Genomic DNA, 24,289 nt, shown 5'->3' with positions numbered 1-24,289 from the left:
CGTCTATGTATATATACACAGTATATACGTGTGTAAGTTTTCTTTCTTTCTATCGCTCTGTCCCATCGATCGTCGACAACGACGACGACATTCTATCGCCCTTGCTTTGTTTCACTGTCGCCCGCCCGCCCGCCCGCCAGACACAGTCACTACACTTTGCGGTGTGCCCTGTGAAGCGCTTCGAGACGGCTCGAAGAACGGGACCCGGCGCCGGGTCAGAGAGCCAGGATTATTATTATCCCTTCTTACTGTGTACCGCTCTTTTTTTTCCCCATCTATCTATCTATCTATCTATCTATCTATCTATCTATCTATCTATCTATCTATCTATCTATCTGTCTGTCTGTCTGTCTGTCTGTCCCTCTGTCCCTCTGTCTGTCTGTCCCTCCCCCTCCCCATGTGATGCAGTACCAGAGGCTGCAGTACCCGGCGCCGCCTGAGCCAGGCCGGGGGGCAGCAGCGCGGGAGCGGGAGGCGGCGGCGGAGGGTCGGGACGCAGGGTCAGTGTTGGCGGCTTTTGCCCGTTTATTGTCATCCCTCTCTCCCTCCTTCCCTCCCCATCTCTCTTCCCTCCTTCCCTCGGGCAGCGCCGCGGTGTAAGTGTGAATGATGGCCGAGCGGCGCCGGGCGGGCGGGAGGGAGGGGGGGAGGGGGGGGAAGGGCAGGCGCTGTAAGGCGCTGTTCGAGGCAGGGCCCGGGCTGGTCCCCACAGCGCCATGGGGGGGGGGGGGGAGTGGGGGAGAGAGTGAATGTGACAGTGAGGGAGAGAGAGAGAGAGTAAGAGAGGAGAGAGTGAATGTGACAGTGAGGGAGAGAGAGAGAGAGTAAGAGAGGAGAGAGTGAATGTGACAGAGAGAGTGAATGTGACAGAGAGAGTGAATGTGACAGAGAGAGTCAGGGAGAGTGGGGAAGGGAGGAGTGAGAGGAGAGAGTGAATGTGACAGAGAGAGTGAATGTGACAAGGAAGGAGGGGGAGAGAGAGTGTCAGGGAGAGTGGGGGGGGAGAGGAGTGAGAGGAGAGAGTGAATGTGACAGAGAGAGAGAGTAAGAGAGAGAGAGAGGAGAGGGTGAATGTGACAGGGAAGGAGGGGGAGAGAGAGTGTCAGGGAGAGTGGGGGGGGAGAGGAGTGAGACAAGAGAGAGTGAATGTGACAGAGAGAGAGAGAGAGGAGGGAGTGAATATGACAGTGAGAGAGAGTAAGAGAGAGAGGAGAGAGTGAATGTGACAGGGAGGGAGGGGGAGAGAGAGTGTCAGGGAGAGTGGTGGGGGGGGGGCGGGAGGGGAGGAGTGAAGAGGAGAGAGTGAATGACAGTGAGGGGGAGAGAGAGACGGAGAGTGTGAAGGAGTGGAAGAAAGTGGAACAATGTGAGAGGAGAGAGAGACGGAGAATGTGTGAGTAAGAGAAAGAGAGAGAGAGAAAGAAAGGGGAAGAATGAGGGAAAATGTGTGAGGGAGAGAGAGAGAGAATGGGGGGAAGAAAGGAAAACCGTGAGAGGAGGGAGAGAGAATGTGAGAGAAAGATGGGGTGGGGGGAGAGGGGGATGAAGCGTGGCGGAAAAAAATAAGAGGAGGAGAGAGCGTGTGTGAGAGATAGAGTGAGTGTGAGAGAGAGAGAGTGTGTGAGAGAGGGGGAAAAATAAGAGGAGGAGGGGAAGAGTGGGAGGGAGGGAGGAGAGGGAAAGAAGAAGAGAGGAGCATCTGGCTCCAGACTTATAGTAATTCCGCTCCTTGAATGTTGCGTAGCCTATAACAGTACGATTTAGATTTATACGGTGTCTTTGCTCGCCTCAAAACGCTTATCACTGCCGGCCTGGGAGCCGAGCTCGGGGAGGGGTGGGGGGTGGGTGGGTGGGGTGGGGGGGGGAAACGTCTCGAAGTGCTTCGCAGAGTTGCTGTGAAGTGGACTGACTGTGTATTTCGCAGGCGGACGTAGCAGCCAATTTTGCGCTCAGCAATGGCCTCGCCAGCAACCTTTAAAGAGAACAACTTTTTTCTCTCTCTTTCTCTCTTCTCTCTCTCTGGGTGGGTGATTGTCGTCCGCCTGGCTGTAGCGTCAAAGCATTTCCATGTGCGCATGATGTAGAGCAAAACTCATTTTAGTCTGCCTTAACATTGCTCAAGTCACCTATCTGCTTAGGCCAGACAATAGGATTTGGGCGGGACCTTATCAGCCTGTAGACGTGTGTTTAGTCGCTGGTGAAGCAATGTTGAGATATAGGAGAAGCTAGAATACTTCTTATGTAAAATAAAAATTGATACAGCGCCTCTAAAGTTACGGACATCTCAAAGTGCTTCACAAAGTAAAGTGTGTGTGCGTGTAGGTGAAATTCACCTGGTTAAGATTCCGACTGAAATTGTTAGCCAGTTAGCCTTGTACCTTGTCAATAGTTTGTTGTGGTATATGGATATGCTGAGCTTCACAATCACGTGTTCAAACAGAGGGATTAATCCAATTTATTGCTTGATCGTTAGTGGGACCCTCTCCGTCAAAAAAGAAGGCACTGTTAATGCTCAAAGTGGTAACTGAATTTCTACTCTGGGCATATTTGTGCCTAGTTTTATTGAATGTTTACATAAATTATCTTTTATTTCAGATAACCATTTAACTGCGAGAATGACGACAGCTTCTGTGTCTGAAACGTATACGTCCGCTGATGCTACATGCAAAGTCTCGGTGGAGAATGTCAGCCAGGTAACCTGATCGAGTTTCTTTGAACCTAACGTGGGGAAAATATGGATATTTTATGCGTCGTCAAAGTTAAATTGAGAGTGGATTAGGAAGCCATTGCGTTACAATTCTTCTAGAGTTCTAAACGTGTGAAGATTGTGGTTTTCGTGTGTGAATACTGAGTTGTCACTTTAATTTGTCTTCAATACTAATAATAATAATAATTTGTCCATGCAATTCACGACTGTTTGTGTGACACTACTGTGGGCAATTGGCTGCCGTTTCACCTACAACATATTAGAGTCAATTCACTTCGCAGTATATTCTGTGAAGTACTTTGAGATGTCACTGGATCGAATGCAAGGATTATTAAGGCACTTTTTCGCTGTGCTTAAACATAGTGAGAGGGCAGGGCTTTGAGATTAAATCTAAAGTATAAAATCGAATTAACTGGTGGAACATGCTTTTCCTGTTTTCCTATGCAATGTTTGTTTTAGATTTGGAATAGCCAGCCTCGTGTTCTGATACGAAAGTGAGTGTATTGATGGTGCAGTTAATTTCTATGGTCTAATTTTTAATTTCATTTTTTTTTTACCAGAAATCAGGTGCCAAACCGTCGACATCGCCATCGGACAACTATTACCTGGCTCGGAGACGCACCCTGCAGGTGGTGGTTAGCTCACTATTAACCGAGGCAGGATTTGAAGCCGCAGAGAAGGCAGCCATTGAAACACTCACTGAAATGCTGCAGAGCTGTGAGTCGCTTTTGTTTAGTAATCGCTTTGGTGCACATCTATAAATACCAAGGTTACGTCGCAGTCAGAAATCGCTCTGAAGGCCTTTTGATGCGTTGACAGTTTCAAACGTAAGCCAAGACATTGCAGCTTTCCCCCGACCGTCACATTAGACTACACAGTCAATTTTTTTTGGTGACATTTCCGAAGTATTTCACAAGATGGTTTTGCGACATTCTGGGAATCGTCTCTGCAAACCCTCTCGACACCACATCTCAGGGCATTCTCAATGTCTGTTTTAAGCATATCTGTAAAATGAGTACTGTCATTGTAAATCTTAAGCTAGCACATTCCATTTGGTACGATATTTCCTAAAGTATTTGGCGTCACATTCCAAATATGTATAATCCGCAGACACACAGAAAATGTAAGCGCATGTGATTGCAGGGACCTGAAAAATGGATGGAAAGTGATCTGTACTGTATAGGATTGATTGACGCTATATAAATTTGATTTGTTATTGTTGATCATTTTGAAGACATGCCCTTTGAACGTTTGTGATGTAATATCATCTGTTCTCTCACACTGAATGAATATCGTGCACCTTCTTTCGATTCTCTAGGTCTGTTGTTTTGAAACTTTCAGCATTTCAGCTAACTTTTTTAAAAAAAACTTTCCTCCTAGACCTTTGTGAAATCGGTCGAAGTGCTAAAGTATATTGCGAGCATTCAGCAAGAACACAGCCAACCCTGTCGGACGTTGTGGTCACTTTGGCAGAAATGGGTGCGTGTGTGAGACAATTAGTAATTCCTTTGCACATGGAGAATGATAGCAGTAGTTGACTGGTCATTAATTGGAGGAGGGGGGGCAGAGGGAATGTATATATTTATTAATAAAAGTAAATTGCTGTGCTGTCTTATTTGATGGGATGATGTTTGGCAAATGATAATTTACTGAATCTCTATTCGTGCAGCTGCATTAAACTAAAGCAAAATATTTGGTACAATAAAATATAAAACATCTTCACACTTCTGTTCTTCAGGTTTTAATGTGGACACAGTTCAAGCTTATGCCAAACGCTCTCAAAGGATGGTTATTACTGCTCGTGAGTATGTTTACTTTTAATATTAACTGCTGAAAACGGCAGTCCTAATCTCTAACAAGAAGTATTGGTTTATTCTAAACCGGAAAATCATTTTTAACTGCTGGTAGCCTACAGGATATTATGGGGTGTTGATTGAGGCTACAATGGCTGTGGTGAAAGAAGTGTTACATTCCTTTCTATTGTAATGGAGAACATTAGTATTGGGAGTAGGGAGGTTCTTTTTGGTGTACGTCAGTCATTCCTGAAGTGTCTCCTATCCCTAATCAGCCTCTTGGCTGTGAAGCATCTCATGAAGAATAGCTGCTCTAGAAATATTGGCAGGTGATCATTTTCTGACACAGCAGCTGTTTAATGTTACAATCCAGGCCTTTGTTCAGAGGGCCTTCGCGAAAGTGAAGAACGTTTGCACCAAATTTGAGTCGTGTGAATATGCAACAATTGTCAATGATCCATTTCTTTCAACTAGTTGTAACTTTTGTCTTTTCCATGAAGCTCCTGTTACAAATACTCCAGCAACACCCAGAGCGCTATCCACCGGACAAAAAAGGCAACACCCCTCATACATCCCGAGCCATTTTCCTGAGTTCCCAGATCCTCACACTTACATAAAGACCCCTGTAAGTATAAACACATCTCATAAGAGCAGCAGATCCGAAAGTTCGAAACATTTGCATAAAAGTGAATTTACGTCTCTTGTGAAGAAATTGTTTGAGAATATTACAGTTCCATTCCAGAATCTTAATGTAATGTATAAATAATGAAAATAAAAGACTCTTTCATCATAAGCAGGCACATTAACGGCCACAACAACAATTTCATTTATAAAGTGACTTTAACGTTAGGAGGATGTACCAAGGCTATGGACAGTTAAAGGTTTGCACCCAAGCGGGGGGTTGGATTTTGGAGGGTTGGGGTCATGCTAATCATTTAGGAAGGAATTTCAGATGAGTTCATTGATTATTTCAGTGTGTTCCATATTACAGGATGACGAATATCAAACTGCAGCAACTGGAGAAAACATTTGAATGGAATAGACAGAATTTTTTGCATTGTCTTGTGCTTAGCTTAATATGTCTGGGTAATTTGCTGTTCATCACTGGCCTAACCTGTCTTGGGAGAAGCAGTGAGAGACATAAATAAAGTGGAGCTCTTTTGCTCTAATGTAAATGATGCCATATATTTTGTATGTTTTGCCCACAAAATATATGGTCATTCACTTTATAGTACATTCTGTACATTACATGATTGTGTCTGTTGCAGGTTCGTCTGTATTGCCTTGAAACCTCTTGTGCTAAGTGTTCAGAACAATCTCGCTGCTTTCAGAACCTCAGTAGCACTAGATGTTTTGCATGTACATATATATATTCTTTTTTTCCAATGTAAGACTATCAGAGAGCCAGTCTCTGATTACCAAGTGCTGAGGGAGAAGGCTGCCTCGCAGAGGAGAGATGTGGAACGAGCTCTGACCAGGTTTATGGCCAAGACCGGGGAAACGCAGAGCCTGTTTAAAGATGATGTTACAACATTCCCCTGTAAGCATATCATTTTATTTGTATCTTTTAAGAAAAAATCCGGTTGAGCAGAAGAATAAGGCGCTATATCAAATGCAAGTAATATTATTATTATTAAGATAAAGTGGGGTCTTTTTATTGGGGGTGTAAGGCTTGTTCTATCATTTAGTTTGTGAACCCCGAGGTAAAGATCAGGCAAAGACCAGACCGAATGTGGGACAATCAATCCAGTTCTATTAGTTAGCGAGAAGCAGCAATATGTAACAGTTAAAGGGTTTATGCGTACGACTGGGAAGCAGTTAATCGAACTGGAATCGCCCATGGAAAAGATAGAGGGGACTGACTAGATTTGAGTGTGTTGATCAGTTACCGTTAGATGCTCCGTTCCCCAGCTCTGCTCTTCTGATTTTCCTCTGAACCTGTGTTACTTTATACTCTTCCGAGTCCCACCACCACCACCAACTTGCATTTATATAGCACTCTTCACGCGGGGTAGCGTCCTGGAGTTCTTGGCAGTGGCAGAGTCTGACGCCAAATCTTCTGTGAAGCACTTTGAGATGTGTCAAAGATGTGATAAGGCAAATTCAAGGATTATTATCAAGGTTATTATCAAATGTAAGGTTTATTATTCATAATTTTGAGCATTGCTGTATTTGCCACTCTGCCACTATTTATTCCGATGAAAGATGTCGTTGCACTGATTAGAAAATAAGTGATTAAGATCGGTGTTTGGTGACTTTTTATCCTAAAATTGTTTTCATTGGAGTTGATTTCTTTTTTTAGTGATTGCTGCACAGACTTCAACGATTCCCTACCTGAACGCCTTGTTACCATCTGAACTGGAGCTGCAGCAGATGGAGGAGACCGATTCCTCGGAACAGGACGATCAGAATGATTCAGACAATATTGCACTAAATATGAATCTAGTATGTTTCATTTAATTGTTCCAATCGTCATGTGTTTGTAATGTCATAATACAAAAGGATGACCAATGAAACATATATAAATGCAAGTTGTTTAAACTTCCTTAAAAGAGAAGCACGAGATAATAAAAGCAGTCGAAGGAATGTAGTGGATCTATTTATCCCTGCAATTTAGCTAAACTAATGGTAATTAAATGAGATGCCAGACAAACTCAACATTGAAATGAGATTATTGCTTTGGGATTACTCTCACGCACTTTTATTTTTGTCTTTTTATTTCATGTGCTGTTTTTGATAGTACCGTCGGATTTATTGTTAAAGGGGAATAGGTCTCACGAGCTATAAATTGTTAGTAACAAAGCTGCTATTTTTCTTCTTTGTCTCTAGGATGAATTATCCTCCGAGAAGGAGAACTCAGTGTTGCAACAAGGCTCAGGATTATCTAATAGCAAGAACGGCGAGGACACAATGATTGACAATCCTTATCTGAGACCTGTCAAAAAGCCCAAGGTCCGCAGGAAGAAATAAACTCCGGAGAAAGCGAAGAGACGCTTTCAGTAAAATACCTTAATCGAGCCAATTAAACTGAAGAAAGCGATTCCAATTGGGAACTGCCCTTCTCTATACAGTACGAGGAAAGGGAACTTTAATCGTAAGGCAACTGGGAGACCATGTTTGCCCTGAGAAAACGTCTTAATTCATTGTAAACTAGATGCCTAATATAGGAAAGTTAAATCTGTTACAACTCCTTACGAATGGAGGGAATTACAGTTTTGTTGTTTAAAAATTTAACATGCATCGTTGAACAGCGTGTTGGGTGTCTGTACGCAAGATCACACCTGGCATAGAGAATCACATGCAAGTGCGTATGCTGTTGTGACAGAATGTATTTTGCTCAAATGTCATACAATTGACAAAGGCTGTTTAATAGTGTGTTGCCTCTTGCCACGGAGAGTTATCCATTTTGTTCTTTCTCCTGATCATTGTGGAGTTTATTTTATATCAATAACGGACCCAAGGAAGGAGGTTGTATGACATCATCTTTACGTGCAATTCAAATGTAAAGCTTAAGACTTTTTGATATTTTCTGCACTGTGCTTGCCCACACTACAGGAGCTTTAAATATTATTAAAACTTTGCCCACCAAATATATGTAGTGTAGCCGCTGTACAGTTCATTGTAAATAAATAATTCAGTTGGTTTTGAGAAACCGTGTTTTTGAGCGTGTCCAGATTGTGTTGACAGTAAACTCCTGATAGCTCTTCACTCCAAGGGAAAAGGTTTATCCTTGTCCCCAGGACCCTCTGCCCCATCAGCGGCTGTGTTTTCAGCCACTAAGACCCAATGCTGTGGAACTCTCTCCCTCAAGTCCTTCGCTTTGCCTCCTCACGATTTTCAGGTCACAATTGAAGACCTTCCTCTTCGAATGTGCCTTCGATCACCTTTCCCCTGGCTCGTCTGGCGTGAATGGCGCTACATAAATGCAAGCTGTCGTCGCATTAATCTCTGATGAGCCTGATTATTATTTAATACGCGTGCACAGTTGGCCGCCGCGTTTCGTTTCGCCCCGCAAAATGCAGTCGGCGCACTTTGCGGCATATCCTGTGAAGCCCTTTGAGACGTCTCGAAATGTCTGTCTGTCCCCCAAGAACGTGATAACAGATCGACATAAGAGACGTGATCTGTACCTCATCGGAAAGGGCGGGGGGGGAGTGTCATGGGCATATTTTTTTTTGAGTGGGCGGTCTCGCGAGGATCTCCTGTGGCGACCCAAACAAGCTCATCACGTACGGATGAACTCCCGAGCAGGAGTCCTCCCAGCTGAGTCCAGGTAAAGACGAAATGCCTTGTCAATCTCCAGTCCATATTGGGACCCTCTGGTTGCAGTGCGAGTCGTTATTAAACGAGGAGTCCGTTGGGTGGTTGGGGGAGTCCCGTTGCCTGGCGCTGCTGCCGCTGATTGGACGCCTCGCCTGTCGATCTAGAAAGTCGCCGCGCGGATTGGTGGAGACCGGGAAAGTGGGCGGGGTTAGGGAGAAGGGCGGGGAGAGGCTGGTCGGCGGCTGTTGCTGCTGCGGCGGCGGCGGAGGGATACACGGGGTTAGGGAAGTGAAGGGGGAGAGAAGGAGCGTTACAAGTGAAAGCGCTGCGTGGGAGTGGGGGGGGGGGGCGGACTACTTGGCCGCACTACTTGGCCAGTCCTCGCGAGGAGACGGGAGGGGGAGGAGCCGTGGCGGAGGCGGCGGAAGGAGGAGGAGGAGGAGGAGAAGAAGGAGGAGTTAGTCGTCAGGAGTCAGTAGTCAGTAACGCGCCGCCGCCGCCGTCGACGACGGACGACGACCAACGGGCGGGAGAAAGAGGAGGAGGAGGGGGGGGGACCGACGAGCGGCGGCCGAGGACGACGACGACGCCGCCGCCGCCAACAGCAACAACAACACTATGGAAGTGCAATAAAAAAGTGAGTGGAAACCCCCCTCCCCCCCCCCCCCCATCACCGGGCGGCGGGCGCCACGTTAAACTTAATCGTGACTGAAAGCAGAACTTAGGAGGAGGTTTTCGCTCTCTCTCTCCTTCTTCCTGCGCGCGCGAGCGAGAGAGAGAGAGAGAGCGCGCGGTGGGGGGGCTGTTGGCGGGAGACGGTGTCTGAGGGGACGTTGGAAAGTTCTGGAAGCTTCGTAGGGGCCTCTCAGGCGCCGCCGGGTGAGGGGTTAATAATAATAATAATAATAATAATTAATCATTATAATAATAGTTCCGTTTTCGATTGGGCGGCGACGCGGGACACCCTTCCCCCCCTCCCGCCCCCTCCTCCTCCCTCTCGGGGCGATATTCCACATCGATAATCAAATCAATCGATTGATCGATCCGTCGCACGTGATGTGGATCGATCATCGTTGATCTGCGGTGGGCATAATATTCAGGATTGAGTGGGACGGAGGGAGGAGGTCAATTTTACCGCCCAAACGAGGTCCTGCGGGCGAGCTTCCAGAACTTTCCAGCCATTACAAGCCCACCCCCCCACACACACGCACTGCTCTCTCTCTCTCTCTCTCTCAAGCTACACCACGCAGCTGCAGCTTTGCGGTACGTTGAATATACCTCACTGGCTGACTTTACTTGGATTTTCTCTCTCTCTCCCCCCCCCCCCCCATCTTTCTCCTTCCTCCTCCCCCCTCTCCTTTTTCTCCCTTCTCTCTCTCTCTCTGCTTCCCCACACCCCCCCTCTCTCTCTCCTCCCACACCTCCTCCTCTCTCACATCCCCCCCCCCATCCCTCTCTCCTTCCTCCCCCCCCACCTTTTTCTCTACTTCCCCCTTTCTCTTTCTCCTCCCCCCACTTCTCTCTCTCCTTCCTCCCCCTCTCTCCTTTTTCTCCCTTCTCTTTCTACTTCTCCACCCCCCTCTCTCTCCTTCCCTCCATCTCTCCTCCCCCCCTTTCTCTACTTCCCCCCTTTTCTTTCTCCTCCCCCCCCCTCCTCTTTCCCCCCTTCTTTCTCTCCTCTCCCCCTCTCTCACCTTCCTTGCCCCCCCTCCTTTCTTGCCCCCCCTCTCTTCTCCCCCCCTCCTTTCTTGCCCCCCCTCTTTCTCTTCTCCCTCCTTCCTTGCCCCCACTCCTTCCCCCGCCACCCTCTCTCTCTCCTTCCCCCATACTCTCGCTCCTTCCCCCTACTCTCTCTTTTCCCCTTCCTCCCTACTGACTCTCCCTCTCCCCCCCTCTCCTTCATTAAAATAATGCAGTCACTCATAGACGTCTCAAAGAATACGTGATAAGGCTAAGGTGCTATATCAAATGCAAGGATTATTATAATGATTAGTGGATATTGATCTGTAATGTAATTATATTTGTGGAATCTAGGGACATGAGAGGAGTACTGGGCAGTGGTGGTGGTGGGATCATCAGTGGCTCAAATTGCAAGAGTTTAACTGCATTTTAAAATTACGGAGCTGGACTTGTGTGAAATTAACTCTTCAACTCTACACACCGGAAAGATCTGGAAACTAGGGACTAGAAGAAAATAATTTGCATTTTATAGAGCCTATTATATCAAACCACTTCACAGTAATTACTGTCACCCATAGTGACTTTTGATAGGCAAATGCAGTTGCCATTTTGCACATGGCAAGATCCATAGATAGTTAATCTGGAGATTGTTGGGAAACTTCTCTTTCGAATGGTGCCCTAGGAATTTAAGTAAGGAAGCTGCTGCCTTTTAAAGAAGGCACTTGCCCTTTTGGGGACTTAAAGGGAGGGAGATGTTGTAAAGGGCTGTCCTGTGCCTAAATAAGTGGATACTTACAGGGATTACAGTTAACTCAGCTGTTACTGTCAACTAAGTTAATCATATGAGTGACGAGGGAGTTTACAGGTACATGTCCTGACTTGTTCTGGGATTTCCTGGGATGCTGTCTACGGGAGGGGGTGCTACATAAGTGCAAGTTGTAAAATTAATTCTAAATCATTCAGAACAGGTGAATTTTAATAAGGACATTTTGAACAGTTAATAAAAAGGGTGAGACAGAGCGATCTCTCTGGTACTGAACTATGTAAGTACTCTTCATTAGATTAAGACATTTTAATATGCTTTTACCCCTTATCCAGTGCCTTGCAGTCTGGCTTTTTTGAATGTTCATAAACAGTTACTTTTTTTTCTTCTTTCAGCTCATCTGATATCTTGTGTGGCAATTCCACAGAAAAGGTTGGTAACTTTTATCATAAATGCCAATTCTTTTGACTGTAAGAACTTGAATTTAAAAAAGCTGGTTTGTACTGTTTATTTAAAGTTTGTTAAATTCTGTAATACTAGCAATAGGTGAGAGTTGAAGTGCTTCGAGACTCTACCCCGTGTGAAGGGTATTACATAAATGCAAGTTGTTGCTGAGTTATGATCAAGCTGTGTGAACAAAAACAGTTCATATCAATAAAACGAGTAAGATTTCATCAACAATCAAAGTATTGTTTCCTCATCCAATACGTTGTTTGGAAAATAAGCAAAGTGCATTTGTAAACTTGGAATTTGTAGATTTTAAAAGAATTTCAGTTTTTCTTAATATTTTCAATTTGCACAACATTTACGTGAACAGCAAACATAGTTCCTCATTATGTCAGCACCATGATATTTAATGGTGAAAAGAGTGCGCAGAATTGCAACAGAGTTTCATTACAAAGTGAGGAAACTTTATATTTCAATGGAGTGAAATTCATTTAATAAGTTGCTTTCCTTTTGAAAACTCACTTTGTTAGGTAAAGTGGTGATATTATACCGCTTCAAATAACTTGCTAATTTGAATTATTAAAATACATGAACATTTCCATATATGGAGAGAAGGGAATGGAGGGAAAGGATTAGGAGGCTCATGTGAAGTGTAAATATTGGTATGGACTAATTGTATTGAATGGCCTGATTTGATGCTGTATAGTCTGTAATCCTGTGCTTTCTATTTTAAGTGTTCATTGTTAAGTACAAATAGTTCCTGTTGTTCCCACTGTTCTGCATTTCCTGTTTGAAGAACATGAACACTCAGTGTGGCTAACAAATATGGATTATGATTGTTTTAATGCGTTTTTTAATCTACATTGTTTTTCTCTATATAGATAAGGCCAAAGCCTCTTCTGCTGAATCTTCTTCATGAAGCAGGTGCATCAGGAGAAATTTTCACATTGAAGGAGGTAAAAGAAAGAGGAGAAATGTGATTCTTAAAAATACAATTAGTTCCTATATAAGATTCTAACTGAACATATTTCAAATCTGCCGTGCTGGTTACTGGAGCATGGATTAGGTAGCTTTGATGTTCAAGTTTATGTTTGAGGTACTTGTACGGATGGAATGGAACATAGGAATGTAGTTCCACACCCACAGCAGGTATACCAGCATGCATGGTATTGTTTGAATTTACTGTAGTACCTGTTTTTCCCACAGAGGGAGTCCTTATTATCTAACTGGTTGATTACTTCTCGTTATGAGAGTTGGCAATGAGAACCTAAGCTAAGTGTTTGAGGACCTGAACATTTGGATACTGTAATTGTGGCCATCTTATTTCCCACATTTCCTTTTCCCAAAGTGTGGCGCTAGATTTTGGGCCTTTTCAGAGCATTTGTAAATGAGAACACCCTATGAAGCCAGGATGTCATCATTTGAAAATTCATTCACCAATGACCAGTCATTGCTGTACTGTTTTGCAAGGGTTTGCCTTTGAGGTTGTGTGCCATTCAGCTTGAGCTACACTGTTTACACTTCATACATAAACTAATCATACATGTCATTGCAGCTGGTTATAGAGGTATTAGGGGATCATTGAGCCAAGATTGGAAACTTGCTGCATAGAATCCCCTGTATCTGCAGTTCAGTGTTTTGACCTTGCATGAAGTTTTTAGTATTTCTAGATGTTCACATACATGTGTATGGCAAACTAATTTGGGATTTTTGCAGTGATAAATGAGTATATTCTGATCTATTTGTTACTTTTGCAGGTAATGCATTATCTCGGCCAGTATATAATGTTAAAGCAACTTTATGATAAACAGCAGCAGCATATAGTATATTGCGGAAATGATCCCCTGGGTAAAGTATTTGGAGTCGAGAGCTTCTCTGTTAAAGTTCCCAGGTAAAAAAAACTATTCCCTTTGTCTAAGTATTGTGGAACTCTGAAGCTTCTGCTAATTGGAATTCATTGTAGTGCTGCGTTGTACACAAAACATACTAAATTATACAATATTTTCTTACAGCCAATTGTATGAAATGCTTTCAAGGAACCTAATAGCTTTGAACTTTCACGGTACGTATATTATTCGTAATTTTGTATAGTAAAGCATAAAAATGTGGTTAAGTCTGTATTGATAGGAAACTGGTGAGTGATGTAATGGGGCAGATAGTTAAGGAAAGAGCTTCAACAATGAAATGTGAAATCTTGTGGATAATTTCTTGTAAATGCTCATAAAAATGAAGTGGTAATATGTCGGCTAATATTGATGCATTCTAAGAGTACCGCACATTAACGTTGTCTTGTCCATTTGAATACCAACAAGACCCCTCTTGACTCCTGTCCCCCAACTCAGGTGCAAACCGTTCATTGTTCAGCTCCTTGGACATCCTCCCGACGTGAAAAGCGCTATATAAATGCAATTTGTTGTTTGTTGTTGTCTTAAAGGCTCCAAACTTTGTCGTTGAAAGGGAGGGAAGAAGGAAAACCTGTAAAGGCTGAAATTAAGTTGCAATGGTCTTCAAATAAACCTGTTTATTTTATTGTTTGCTGTTGTACATTGGGTCCCTTGCTGCCTTGCATTGTCCTTTCACCTGGTCTGTTCATGGCTGCAGACATCAATGCTGCTTCTTGTTCAGCTGACAAAAAGTGCATCTATTCAGGAATGGACTGGCTTTGCTAGCTTTTCGTCCCCACACAAAAGCGAGCATTACATTTGTGAAAAGCGCCAAGAACTGGTGAAATTTTCCGAGGATGTAGGGGAATGGATGTGAGTTGGAATGTCAGTGAATGCGTGAATTTAAACTCTTGACTCTCACATAAGACTTATTTATTGGACTGCAAATTATTTTGATAGTATCCTGCCTCTAGTAATAGGAAAAAGGATTAAATAGAATCTACTTACTGCCACACAATTCTCGTGCTCTCCTCTCAAGTGATATGGCTGGCAGACATGTTATTTTTAGCATGATTCCAGCCTCTTAGCCCCAGATTCATGATTCTCTGCTCATTTGAAGGTTGAATGAGTTTGGCACCCGCTATGTTAGTGCTCCACGATCCTAAACTGTATGTGGTGGTACCATCAGGTCTCAATTGGTGACCTGAATGTGCACACATTCTACCTTTCATTAAATCATAATCACTGTCGGCTGAAGTACATTTTGCAATGTAAGCATCGAGTGTCCCTCTGCTTCTTGAATTTCTCTGGAGTACACATTGATTTTTTAAAAAAAAAAATAATAATTCTTGCATTTGATATAGCACTTCTCACGTCGGGAGGACGTCCCAAAGCGCTTCACAGAACACACTGTAAAGTGAATTGACTGTATATTTGTGGGCGAACACGGCAGCCAATTGCGCACAGCAATGTCCCACAAACAGTCGTAGATTGAAAAAGACCAATTTTTACTATTGTTTTTGGTTTGGAGGGATTAAAAAGTTCATGCAGTGCTCATTATCCACCAATAGATGTCACTAAACTGTTTATAAAGTATCCCTATGGGGGGAATCCTAGGGTTGTAAATGCACAAAGATTAGTTTCTTCAATTTGTGTTTCGGCTGCAGAGTGCTCAATAAGCTACATGCTAAAATATGCACACATAATAAATTGCACTATTGAAGCTGTGCAATTTTGTGCAGATTTGAAACATTTTCACCCTTCTACTGTGGAAATGCATTGCAGTCGATGCAGTCTATTTCTGTAGTTGTTATCTATAGTTTTATCTTGCTACATGGGATTAATTCTCATGAATAGCTTTGAATTTCAATGAAACTAAATATAAAAATCGCATTCACAGTTTCCCTCTCCCTGTCTAAAAAAGTCTATATGGTTACACTTTGGCCTATGGCAGTGGTGATATAACCTCCTTATCGATAATGAATCAAAGACTGGTTGATTGACTGGCAATGCACGATAAATTCCAATGACTGTTGTGAGAATGGTTATTACTGGGGAAGGTGTCTTTTTTTTACCTGTAATGCAGATGCTGCTCAGACTCGTACACTTGTAAAGGAAACGAATTGCCTGCCTCTGAGGGAAGAACACCTGAAGGTAAAACTATCGTGACATCTTCGTTTTGTACAGAGTGGCCCCGTCTCTGTACTTCCTGTCTGAGGGTATTGTCGCCTAAGCTCACAGACGGGAGGGACAGAGCCCTCTTCTCTGTTCTGTCTTCAGAGTTCACTTCTCTGTGTGTTGGAGGATGTAGCACCTCTTCTCTATTCACTTGACTCGTCTTGTGGAAGATGGCAGAAACCACGTAGCTGAACCCCTTGTCCACTAAAAGGCAAAATCTGATTTCCTTAAATGAATTGATAGGTTTGAGGGTGAATGGAGGCAAGGATCTTTAATTGTGAAATTATGCTATGTTGCAGCTCTGAGGTTTGTTTTTCTAATTTACCAGACAATGTTGTCTGTATGTGCTGCCATAAAATAAGAGGTTCCTTTCTTATCTGGATTAGCCATTTTGTATCATGTATGCAAAGAAAAGTACTCATCAAATATTTGTAAGAAAAATAAATTGGGGCTGCTAATACATTGTGTTTGTATGTAGAACTCAAAATTACCATTCATTGTTTTCATCTGCTCTCAACACTGATTACCCATTAAACCTTTCATGATTGAACAAAACAATCTTCCAGATAATGAAAGGAATGGCAGAGATTGGAATGTTTTATTTTGGAAATTATTCTACTTATGAGTCAAGCTCTTAAAGCAACTAGCCTGGTGTTTATGCACTGTATTGAAATGTCTTAAATTACCAGTTCATTACGGAAGAAAATTGGAAAGTTACCTCGTCAAACCATGTAAATATGTTCAATGTGTGCAATTTTGTATTTGGCTTGATGCCTATTTTCTGTATTTCTGTGAAACTGGCATCTGAATAATACCTATTGCTATCGACAGATTTTTATTTCCTAATTGACATCCCTCATTGTGTGTCCTGCTCTATGCACAATCCTCATTAGATTGTAATAATTGTGAGGGGAATAAAATATTTATTGCTATACATTGTCACATTCTATAATTTGAATGTAGAATCTTAGATTAATAAATTGAAATCATTGCCTTCATTTCAATGGGGTTTGGGAGTATCCAACCTGGGTTCTGCCTTTTTTTAAAAAAAACACACGAAAGTCAGTGGCTGCGTAGAACTGGTACATCCTATTAAACTTGTAGAGGATAATTGTTGTAAACACTTGTCCCTTACCTTTCTTCCTCGTAGTGCCTGACAGGAGAGACGAGTGAAGGAGAAACTGTCTGCATAGTACCAAATTCAGCTACCTCACATTTGAAAAGAAAGAACTCTGAATCAGGTTAGTTGGGGTGATATCATTATATGGTGTGTACTTGTGAGGAATAGAATGCACCAAGATCAGGGGCCATCTGATCCTTGATATGCCTCCCAATATCAGTGACATTAATAGTGATCCTGACTCAAGACAATTCCACTTTCCCAGTTACAAGAGGATACTGGGAGATGACTCCGTTTCTGTTGCAGTGAGGAGATTGAGAATATAAACTTGTGGTTAGTTTATGGCAACGGTTTCATTGTTTGAAAAACTACCCCAGCTTGAATTTATGCAAGTGTATGTTTGAGGCTTAATATTTTGCAAATGTAATTTTTAAAAAAATTTTAAAAGGTAATTTTATTTAAATCTCCGCATTTAATTCCTTCCTAAAACTTGAATGATTGTTTTTGTTCTAGATGACTTGGATGCAGATGATCAACCTGAACTTCAGTCTAAAAGGCAGAGAAGCGAGAGTGTTTCAGATCACTGGGACGCAGCAGGATTGCCTTGGTGGTTTATAAAAAGTTTGCAAAGTAACTATGGAAGTAGAAAAAGTGGATCGACAGATATTCATAGTAACCAGGTAGAGTGGCCCTTATTAATAGAAAATGGATATTTTCTCCCCATTTATAAGACCTTGTTGCCAAGTGCCATTCTCTACACCAAGTTTACAAAGTTACCAGGGATATTCAAGCCTCTTTGATCCTTCAGGATATAGACACTGCCATTGTATCCGACTCCACTGATGATCTGTGGTTTCTGAATGAACCCGACCACGATCAAGCCAATGTAGAAATCAAAGAGGGAGCCATTCATCCTAAAGAAATACGTGACCAAGAGGAGGAGAAAGAGGAAGACAAAAACACAGATCCCAAAGAGGTCGGTAGACTGTTAGACCAAACTCGTTTCTAATGGCATGAATGTGCCACACCTGCTGAAGTTATCAAAAAGGCCACAATTTATCCCTTTCAAAAATGTTTGCAACACATTGAATTATGTCAAACAAATGAAGTTTTTATTTTATAGTTCCAGTAAATCTGCTGTACGCAAAGCTCAAAAAGATGAGGATTAGATATATTTTTTCAATGTAAAATTGCTACACTAATGCTTAACGTCAGAAGGAAACAGACTGAGCAAGTCAAATTTAAATTCTAGTGAATGACATGTCACCTTGTTTGCCTCCATACAGTGAGCGATTTGACATGTTAGAACTATAAGCTCGCTATTGTGATCTACTGCATAAGCAAGAGGAGACATTAATTGAAGATCCTTTTGCTAATTTGAGAAAGCTTTGATTTCTATGTCAGTTTGAACTCTTAAAATATATTTTTGTGTACTTGTTGCACCAAACCAATAGCAGAGATTTTTCTCGTAGCTCAATAAATAATTGATTGTAGTTCTTCAAATATTCATAAAGTGATAATATTCATAATGTGGTAATTTGTATTTCAAAAAGATGAGAGATCTGATTATGTGGAAAGAAATTGGCACAATTGACAAAATACAGAGGGTGGGAGAGCTAAAAGTCCAAATAACACAAATGTTTTTGTATATGATGAGTACTAATGACAATAGCCAGTAAAATTTACTTTACCCCCTGGTCATTGTCTGTCTCAGGTTAAATTGCTCTCTTTCCCGACTGGAGAAGATCCTTGTCTTTGGGTTTTGGAATCGGAGGCTGTTAGAGCTTGTGGGCAATTGACTCAGTTAAATGCCCTGAATGTAGCAAAGATTGCTTCTAGTTCAACAAGCTCAGTTATAGCAACCCCAAGGATGAAGTGTGGGAAGGTTCACACTGGTGTAGTGTGGCCGTGCCTCTCTCTATGAGGTGTGTGTCAATGTACATTGTATGCAGACAGTTCAGCAGTACATTTGAACCATGAACTAGGAGTGCTCGATCCGATCACTGGGTGAAATGTTCAAAAACAAATTCCCAGCCCTATCATTCTTCACCAGCATGAGCACAGATCAAAATGAAAGTTGATGGTAATCCTAACCTTCAAGTAGTCAAGGTAAGTTGCACTGCACTTAATAGTGACTTACACTGACAGCTATTTAGTCACAGCTATCTTTGGTATCGTTTCTTTTCTGACTTGTTTTGCTGTTTTCTCCCCCCTTTGTTCTCCTCCTTTACCCTTGTAGGTTATTGAAGTTACAATTTATGAAGCTGGCGAGGGTCTGTCATGTTCGGGGCATGCCACCGACCCTGAAATCTCAGATGTGAGTCAAACTATTAATCTCAATGAACGGTAGCTGTTATAGTAATGCAAAGAGAAGATTTTGTTATGATAAATCATTAGGGCATTTAATGGTCTTGTATATCAGTGGAGCTAAGAGGTCCCTGTTAATGCAGTCTATCCTAGTAGAAGCCAAAGGCATATTAACGATTTTGTTGTTACTATTGCAGAACCTCATTCTTGCTGTTGCTGTTTGTATTATGTGATTTGATATAAAATCGTTGCTGTTTGTTGCTTTTTTTCCCCTAATTTGAGATGCTTGTTTTAACTTTTAGAAATCTTGGAAGTGCACCAAGTGTGGAGAGGACAATCCTTCGCAGAAGCAGTATTGCCTGCAGTGTTGGGCACTCCGTGGCGGGTGGCACCTTAAATGTCCTAAGCTCACACGTTCCACATCAGGCCCATCAATTGCCATTGCAGAGAACGAGCCGTATGAAGGTATTGATGTTCCTGACTCCAAGAGATCCATCTCGGAGCCAGTGATTCAGATTAAAGACCTAAAATGCAAAGAGATGGGGATAATAAGTACTCCGTGTGCCTCTTCAGAATCATTGGATAGTCTCTCACAACCATCCACTTCCAGCTTGTGGAGAAGTAGAGAGGATCTTGAATCTGTGGGCAAAGAAGCAAAAACTGTAAAGAGAAAATGCGAGGATTCCTTGCAATCCAGAAGGCAACGTTTGGGACCCTGTCTTATTTGTGGGGTCCGACCCAGAACTGGAAATATTATCCATAGAAAATTGTATAAGCGTAAAATGCCTTGTCCTGTCTGTGTGCAGCCGATTATTATGGTTATACAAACTTTTATCGGGTAATTATCGTCATTAGTTGTAAGTTCCTGTCAAACTGGTTGAAATGCATGTGAAGCATAAAACTCTTCCAACGGTTGATCAACTTATCATTTGACTTTAGTACCATTTGCATTGCAATTTATATTTATTTTTATTTATCTTCCTGTAATTTTCTTTTTCTTCTCTCCAAGTACGGAAAATAATCTAACTACCCTCCACATATGTTTATTTGACATTATCTCCCACCATTGCTCTTTGAAATATTAGCATTTTAGCTTGAGTCTGTCTAAATTGAAGAATTCAATCCCGATGATTAAAGTTAATTTACAGATTGGAGTTCAACTTTGTGAAGGTGATATAAAGATAGAACTTCAAAATTAGTTTCCACGTTGGGAGGTGGGGGGGATAGTTTATCATGCAGATATGAAGAGCGAGAATTAATGTTGCAAGTTTGATACGGCAGCGATGCAACTTAATCTCTGCCTTGGATAATATATTTTGTGCAATGATTGTGGATCATGGTGAAAGATTTTCAATAGCAACATAAGTGAGACAATTGTCAGTGACACATTTTGATACTGCCATCTGAACTTAACTTGTATATAGAAAGAAGTACTGTAAAATTGGAGTATAATAAGTAAATTACAAGTCTTTATAGACTGCAAATATGGCATGCATCGTTGTGATGTTTTAACGGCTTGAATAGGCTTCTTACTGTACACACCCGTATCCAGTTTCTCAATTTTATAAAAGATGAGTTGAGGAATGCTTCAGATTCTTCTCAGTCATTTTAACAGCAGTCTATAATTTATTTGTACATATTTTTGAGCATACATTTGTGGTGCTGTGTGATTTTTTTTATTAAATGCACAAAACTTAGAACATTGACCAAAAAATGACGATTCGTAGTGCTGTATTTTTTATTTTAGACTCTGCCACTGTTAAGCGATCCGGGTTGCTACCCGGTGTGAAGGGTGCTATAATACATGCAAGTTGGGTGTTATAATTTGTTCATTTTTGAGGTACGTTTGTTTTCTGTAAAGTAAGTTGGATTGTTAAACAACCAACAGTTTTGAATTAAGTGCTCTTGGATGCTACCCTGCGTGAAGGCCACTATATAGATGCCAGTTCTTTTTGTTTTCGTTGAATTGGGTGGGTGGGACAAGGATAGGTAGGGTACATTGCTAGGTTTTAGTTTGTATTGATGAATGAGGATGTCTTTCTGTAAAACAGGTTGTCCTGGCACTTTCTGCAATCGTCAGATCTTGTGTTGTGTGTCTGTCTGCTATTGTAATTTACGGCTGATTTAACATTCTGACAGCTATCATCTGCCATTTAGTATCCTTGGTAATATTAATGTGTGGGTTTAACCTCTCTTTCCTGCACAAAAGGTCTGTATAATTTTGATTTTTTCCGATGGAAACTTACGTAATGTAGCATATATTTTTGAAACCAAATGTCATGTTTTTGTATGATGCTAACAAACCACTGCCATTGTCCATCTGTCATCTTTATTTGAGAGAGAAAGCGGTTAATATATATTTGAAAGTTTAACAATCGGTTATCAACATTAATGAGGAGCAACTTGTAATTTAAACTTAATAAATATCTTATTTGTTTACCTTTGTTCGTGTTCTTTCAACCCGGTTCACAATGCTGAATATTGCTTCACACATCGTCATTCCACAGAGGTTTGCTTTTAAAAGATGTCTAATCTCATTAGAAACCTAATGTTTATGACGGCAGTATATTTAGTTCTTTTTATATTATAGCCGATAGACAAAGCTATTGAACCCCTTGCAGTGGATAAGATTTCCTGACATTTTCTGATTTCTTTCCCCTCCCTCCCCCCAAAATTCTTCAACTCGATTATAACTTTGCATTGCTTTGATTAAAACCTTGTATTTTCTTTTAGGAACCTATGGTTTTTCCTTTTGGTGGGCTGAAACTATCAGTGGTAAGGCATAAGTTTGCGGCATGTGTGGCTTTCCATGCCTCAGGATTGTTTGGTAAGTAAGGTTGTGACAGGTGCTAATTTTATTTAGTTTGAAAGTGTATCTTGTTTTACATTTGGTGAATGAATTAGTTTAAACATTTTTTCACACAAGGAAGAAAAAAACAGTCCTGAAATGTTTGCACCATTGAGAAGTTAAATTCCCTTTGTATGTAAAAGACATTCATTAGAAACTAGTGTTTATGCCAGCTGTATATTTACTTCCCTGTTATATAGTTAGTTGAATTTTATATGCAGAAATTACTTCAAACAGACATCAGAGTTGATACCTGCTTATTCTATATTTAAAATGCATTTAATTTACCTCATGTGCTCAGTATGGACTGTTGAATGTTTAAAATTGGTCAAAAAAATCCATATATTAGATTTACATTCTCAAAAGCACAGTTTGAAGCTGGCAGATTTTGCGACCTTCCAAATATCTTAAAATGAAGAAATAAATCAGAGAAATAACGGCTAGAAGACCTATTAATTGGTGAAACGTCCAATTGATTTAATTTTAGTTGAAATCAACTCAGTAAGTCTAAATTTCAGCCTGTTAATGGCATCTTTGTACATTGAAAAGCCTCAAAAGTGCTAGTTTCCTGTAATGTGTAGTCACTGTATTTGTAGGTCAAATGAAACATTCTAGTTGTAAATGTAGAATGATTGACAGGGCAGAAAGCCAAGTTTTTCCCATTCATCAAGGTTTTTATTTGTATTTTCTCAAGTGACATCTTTGAATTTTGCTCAACAGGAAAAGAGGAGAAACTGCATTCCACATGTTTACTACAAAAATGGTTTACACATCTTCCAAAACACATTGCACTAAAACACAGAATAACTGAAATTCGATCCATTTGCATAGTTCAACATAAACAAAAATGACAAGTTTATTTAAAACAAGATAAGTTATTCATAAACTGATGAGAGAAATATGCATTCTTTCAATACACAAAGCGTGCAAGATAATTATCCAAGATTCACAAATGCAGGCTGCTGGTAAAAAAATACTCTTCTAGAATCACACTTGGTTTTGTTAAATCATTGCATTCTTTTTAAATGTCTTTGCTTCCCGGCTGAATGTACTATATTGTAAATAGATTCAGTTCTGGAAGAAGCTATTTTGACTATTCATTCCAACACAAGAACCATATAAATACATGCAGAACATTTTATAGGTTATGTCACTGGTAATGAGAATATCAAAATGCAAGCTACAGCATCAACACTCCCAAGCTGAACTATCGTGGCCAGGGTACGTATTGCTCTGCTCCACCACAGTAAGTCATGCACACCACATCATTTTCTAAACTTTTTTTACTCTTCCTTCGAAAAATACCAGTGTGCATTATGCTAGTTACTTATTTACCTCATAAGCCTGCTTTTTTATATATAAAAGTTTACTTTCATTATCGAATGATGGAGTCACTTAGATCAAAACTTTTTTTGAAGAAAAACATTTGCTTAAGCAATTTGACAGCCCCCTACCCAGTGCCACTGGTTTGTATAACACCGTCAACTGAGCTTATGGTTTTCAGTTGCAGTTAAAAGTTGTGTGAAACGACTGCTTGAATGTTCCCACATTAAAACAGATCTGTTGTATTTATTCAATACACTTAACGAATGTTTTTGTTGAAAGTAGTAAACTTGAGGCAGATCTAACCGCTTAATTCCCCTCAGTTCCTATGTAACTGAGGTAGGAAGGAAACTCAAGATCAGTTTTTAGCAATGTGTGTGGACATTGCACTCACCAGCACTTTGCTTCACAAAATACACATATAAACACATGCAAGAACAGCATTAAGTATACCATTTTTCAAGGCATAGGTTAGCGAAGCTGTGCTATTTTAACGTGTATTGAACAAGATATATAGCCTTAGGCCAGAGCACCGTACATATTCAATAACTTAGCCATTTTTAATTTTAAAAAAAGTGATGCTCATTTTTAAATTAAGCAAAGGACAGAAAATACATAAAAATGTAAACTTTATCCAGAAAAGCAATGTTGACCAAAAAATTTAAATTAGGATAATTTTATTATTGTAGCAAAAGTATCACAAATGTTAACTGAAAGTTTGACCACCAGTAAGTGATAGTTGGTTACAAATACTATATGCACTGTGATACAACCATTTATATATCCTGTTGCCACTTCAGAATTTTGACTCTCTTCCCCCATAGATTGTTGTTATGATTCCTTCGTTTAAAACCAGACCAGACTGCAAGGATATCAATCAGCTGCAAATAATTGAGTTTGAATATGGTGAGGGTAAAAGTCACCAACTTGTACCCTGAATGAAATGTCAATCTAAATTTAAGAGTTTAGTGTCCTAC

The 24,289-nt window shown here is 41.0% G+C and overlaps 2 protein-coding genes across 8 annotated transcripts; both read left to right on the top strand.

The window, feature by feature from the left end:
- Nucleotides 1-448: 448 nt before the first annotated feature.
- On the top strand, nt 449-8,153 carry taf8 (TAF8 RNA polymerase II, TATA box binding protein (TBP)-associated factor). 7 transcript variants are annotated; one of them, XM_042342006.1, is made up of 9 exons: nt 449-500; nt 2,596-2,693; nt 3,268-3,424; nt 4,088-4,186; nt 4,446-4,508; nt 5,001-5,125; nt 5,893-6,040; nt 6,803-6,945; nt 7,330-8,153. In XM_042342006.1, exons 2-9 carry the CDS (start codon nt 2,616-2,618, stop codon nt 7,468-7,470), a joined length of 954 nt encoding a protein of 317 aa, XP_042197940.1. In that variant the 5' UTR covers nt 449-500; nt 2,596-2,615; the 3' UTR covers nt 7,471-8,153.
- Nucleotides 8,154-9,208: 1,055 nt separating this feature from the next.
- On the top strand, nt 9,209-20,162 carry mdm4 (MDM4, p53 regulator; the record flags this gene model as incomplete). The annotated part of the gene is given in 11 exon segments (NM_001292566.1): nt 9,209-9,402; nt 11,603-11,638; nt 12,535-12,609; nt 13,411-13,544; nt 13,666-13,715; nt 15,623-15,690; nt 16,865-16,955; nt 17,348-17,514; nt 17,643-17,810; nt 19,074-19,151; nt 19,444-20,162. Coding segments are annotated over 10 exon segments (1,407 nt in total), but the record flags the coding sequence as incomplete, so codon positions are not given.
- Nucleotides 20,163-24,289: the final 4,127 nt, after the last annotated feature.

This window comes from Callorhinchus milii, unplaced genomic scaffold (assembly GCF_018977255.1).
Source record: "Callorhinchus milii isolate IMCB2004 unplaced genomic scaffold, IMCB_Cmil_1.0 Scaffold19, whole genome shotgun sequence".
In the NCBI taxonomy this organism is placed as follows: domain Eukaryota; kingdom Metazoa; phylum Chordata; class Chondrichthyes; order Chimaeriformes; family Callorhinchidae; genus Callorhinchus; species Callorhinchus milii.
This window is presented reverse-complemented; position numbering and strand designations above follow the sequence as displayed.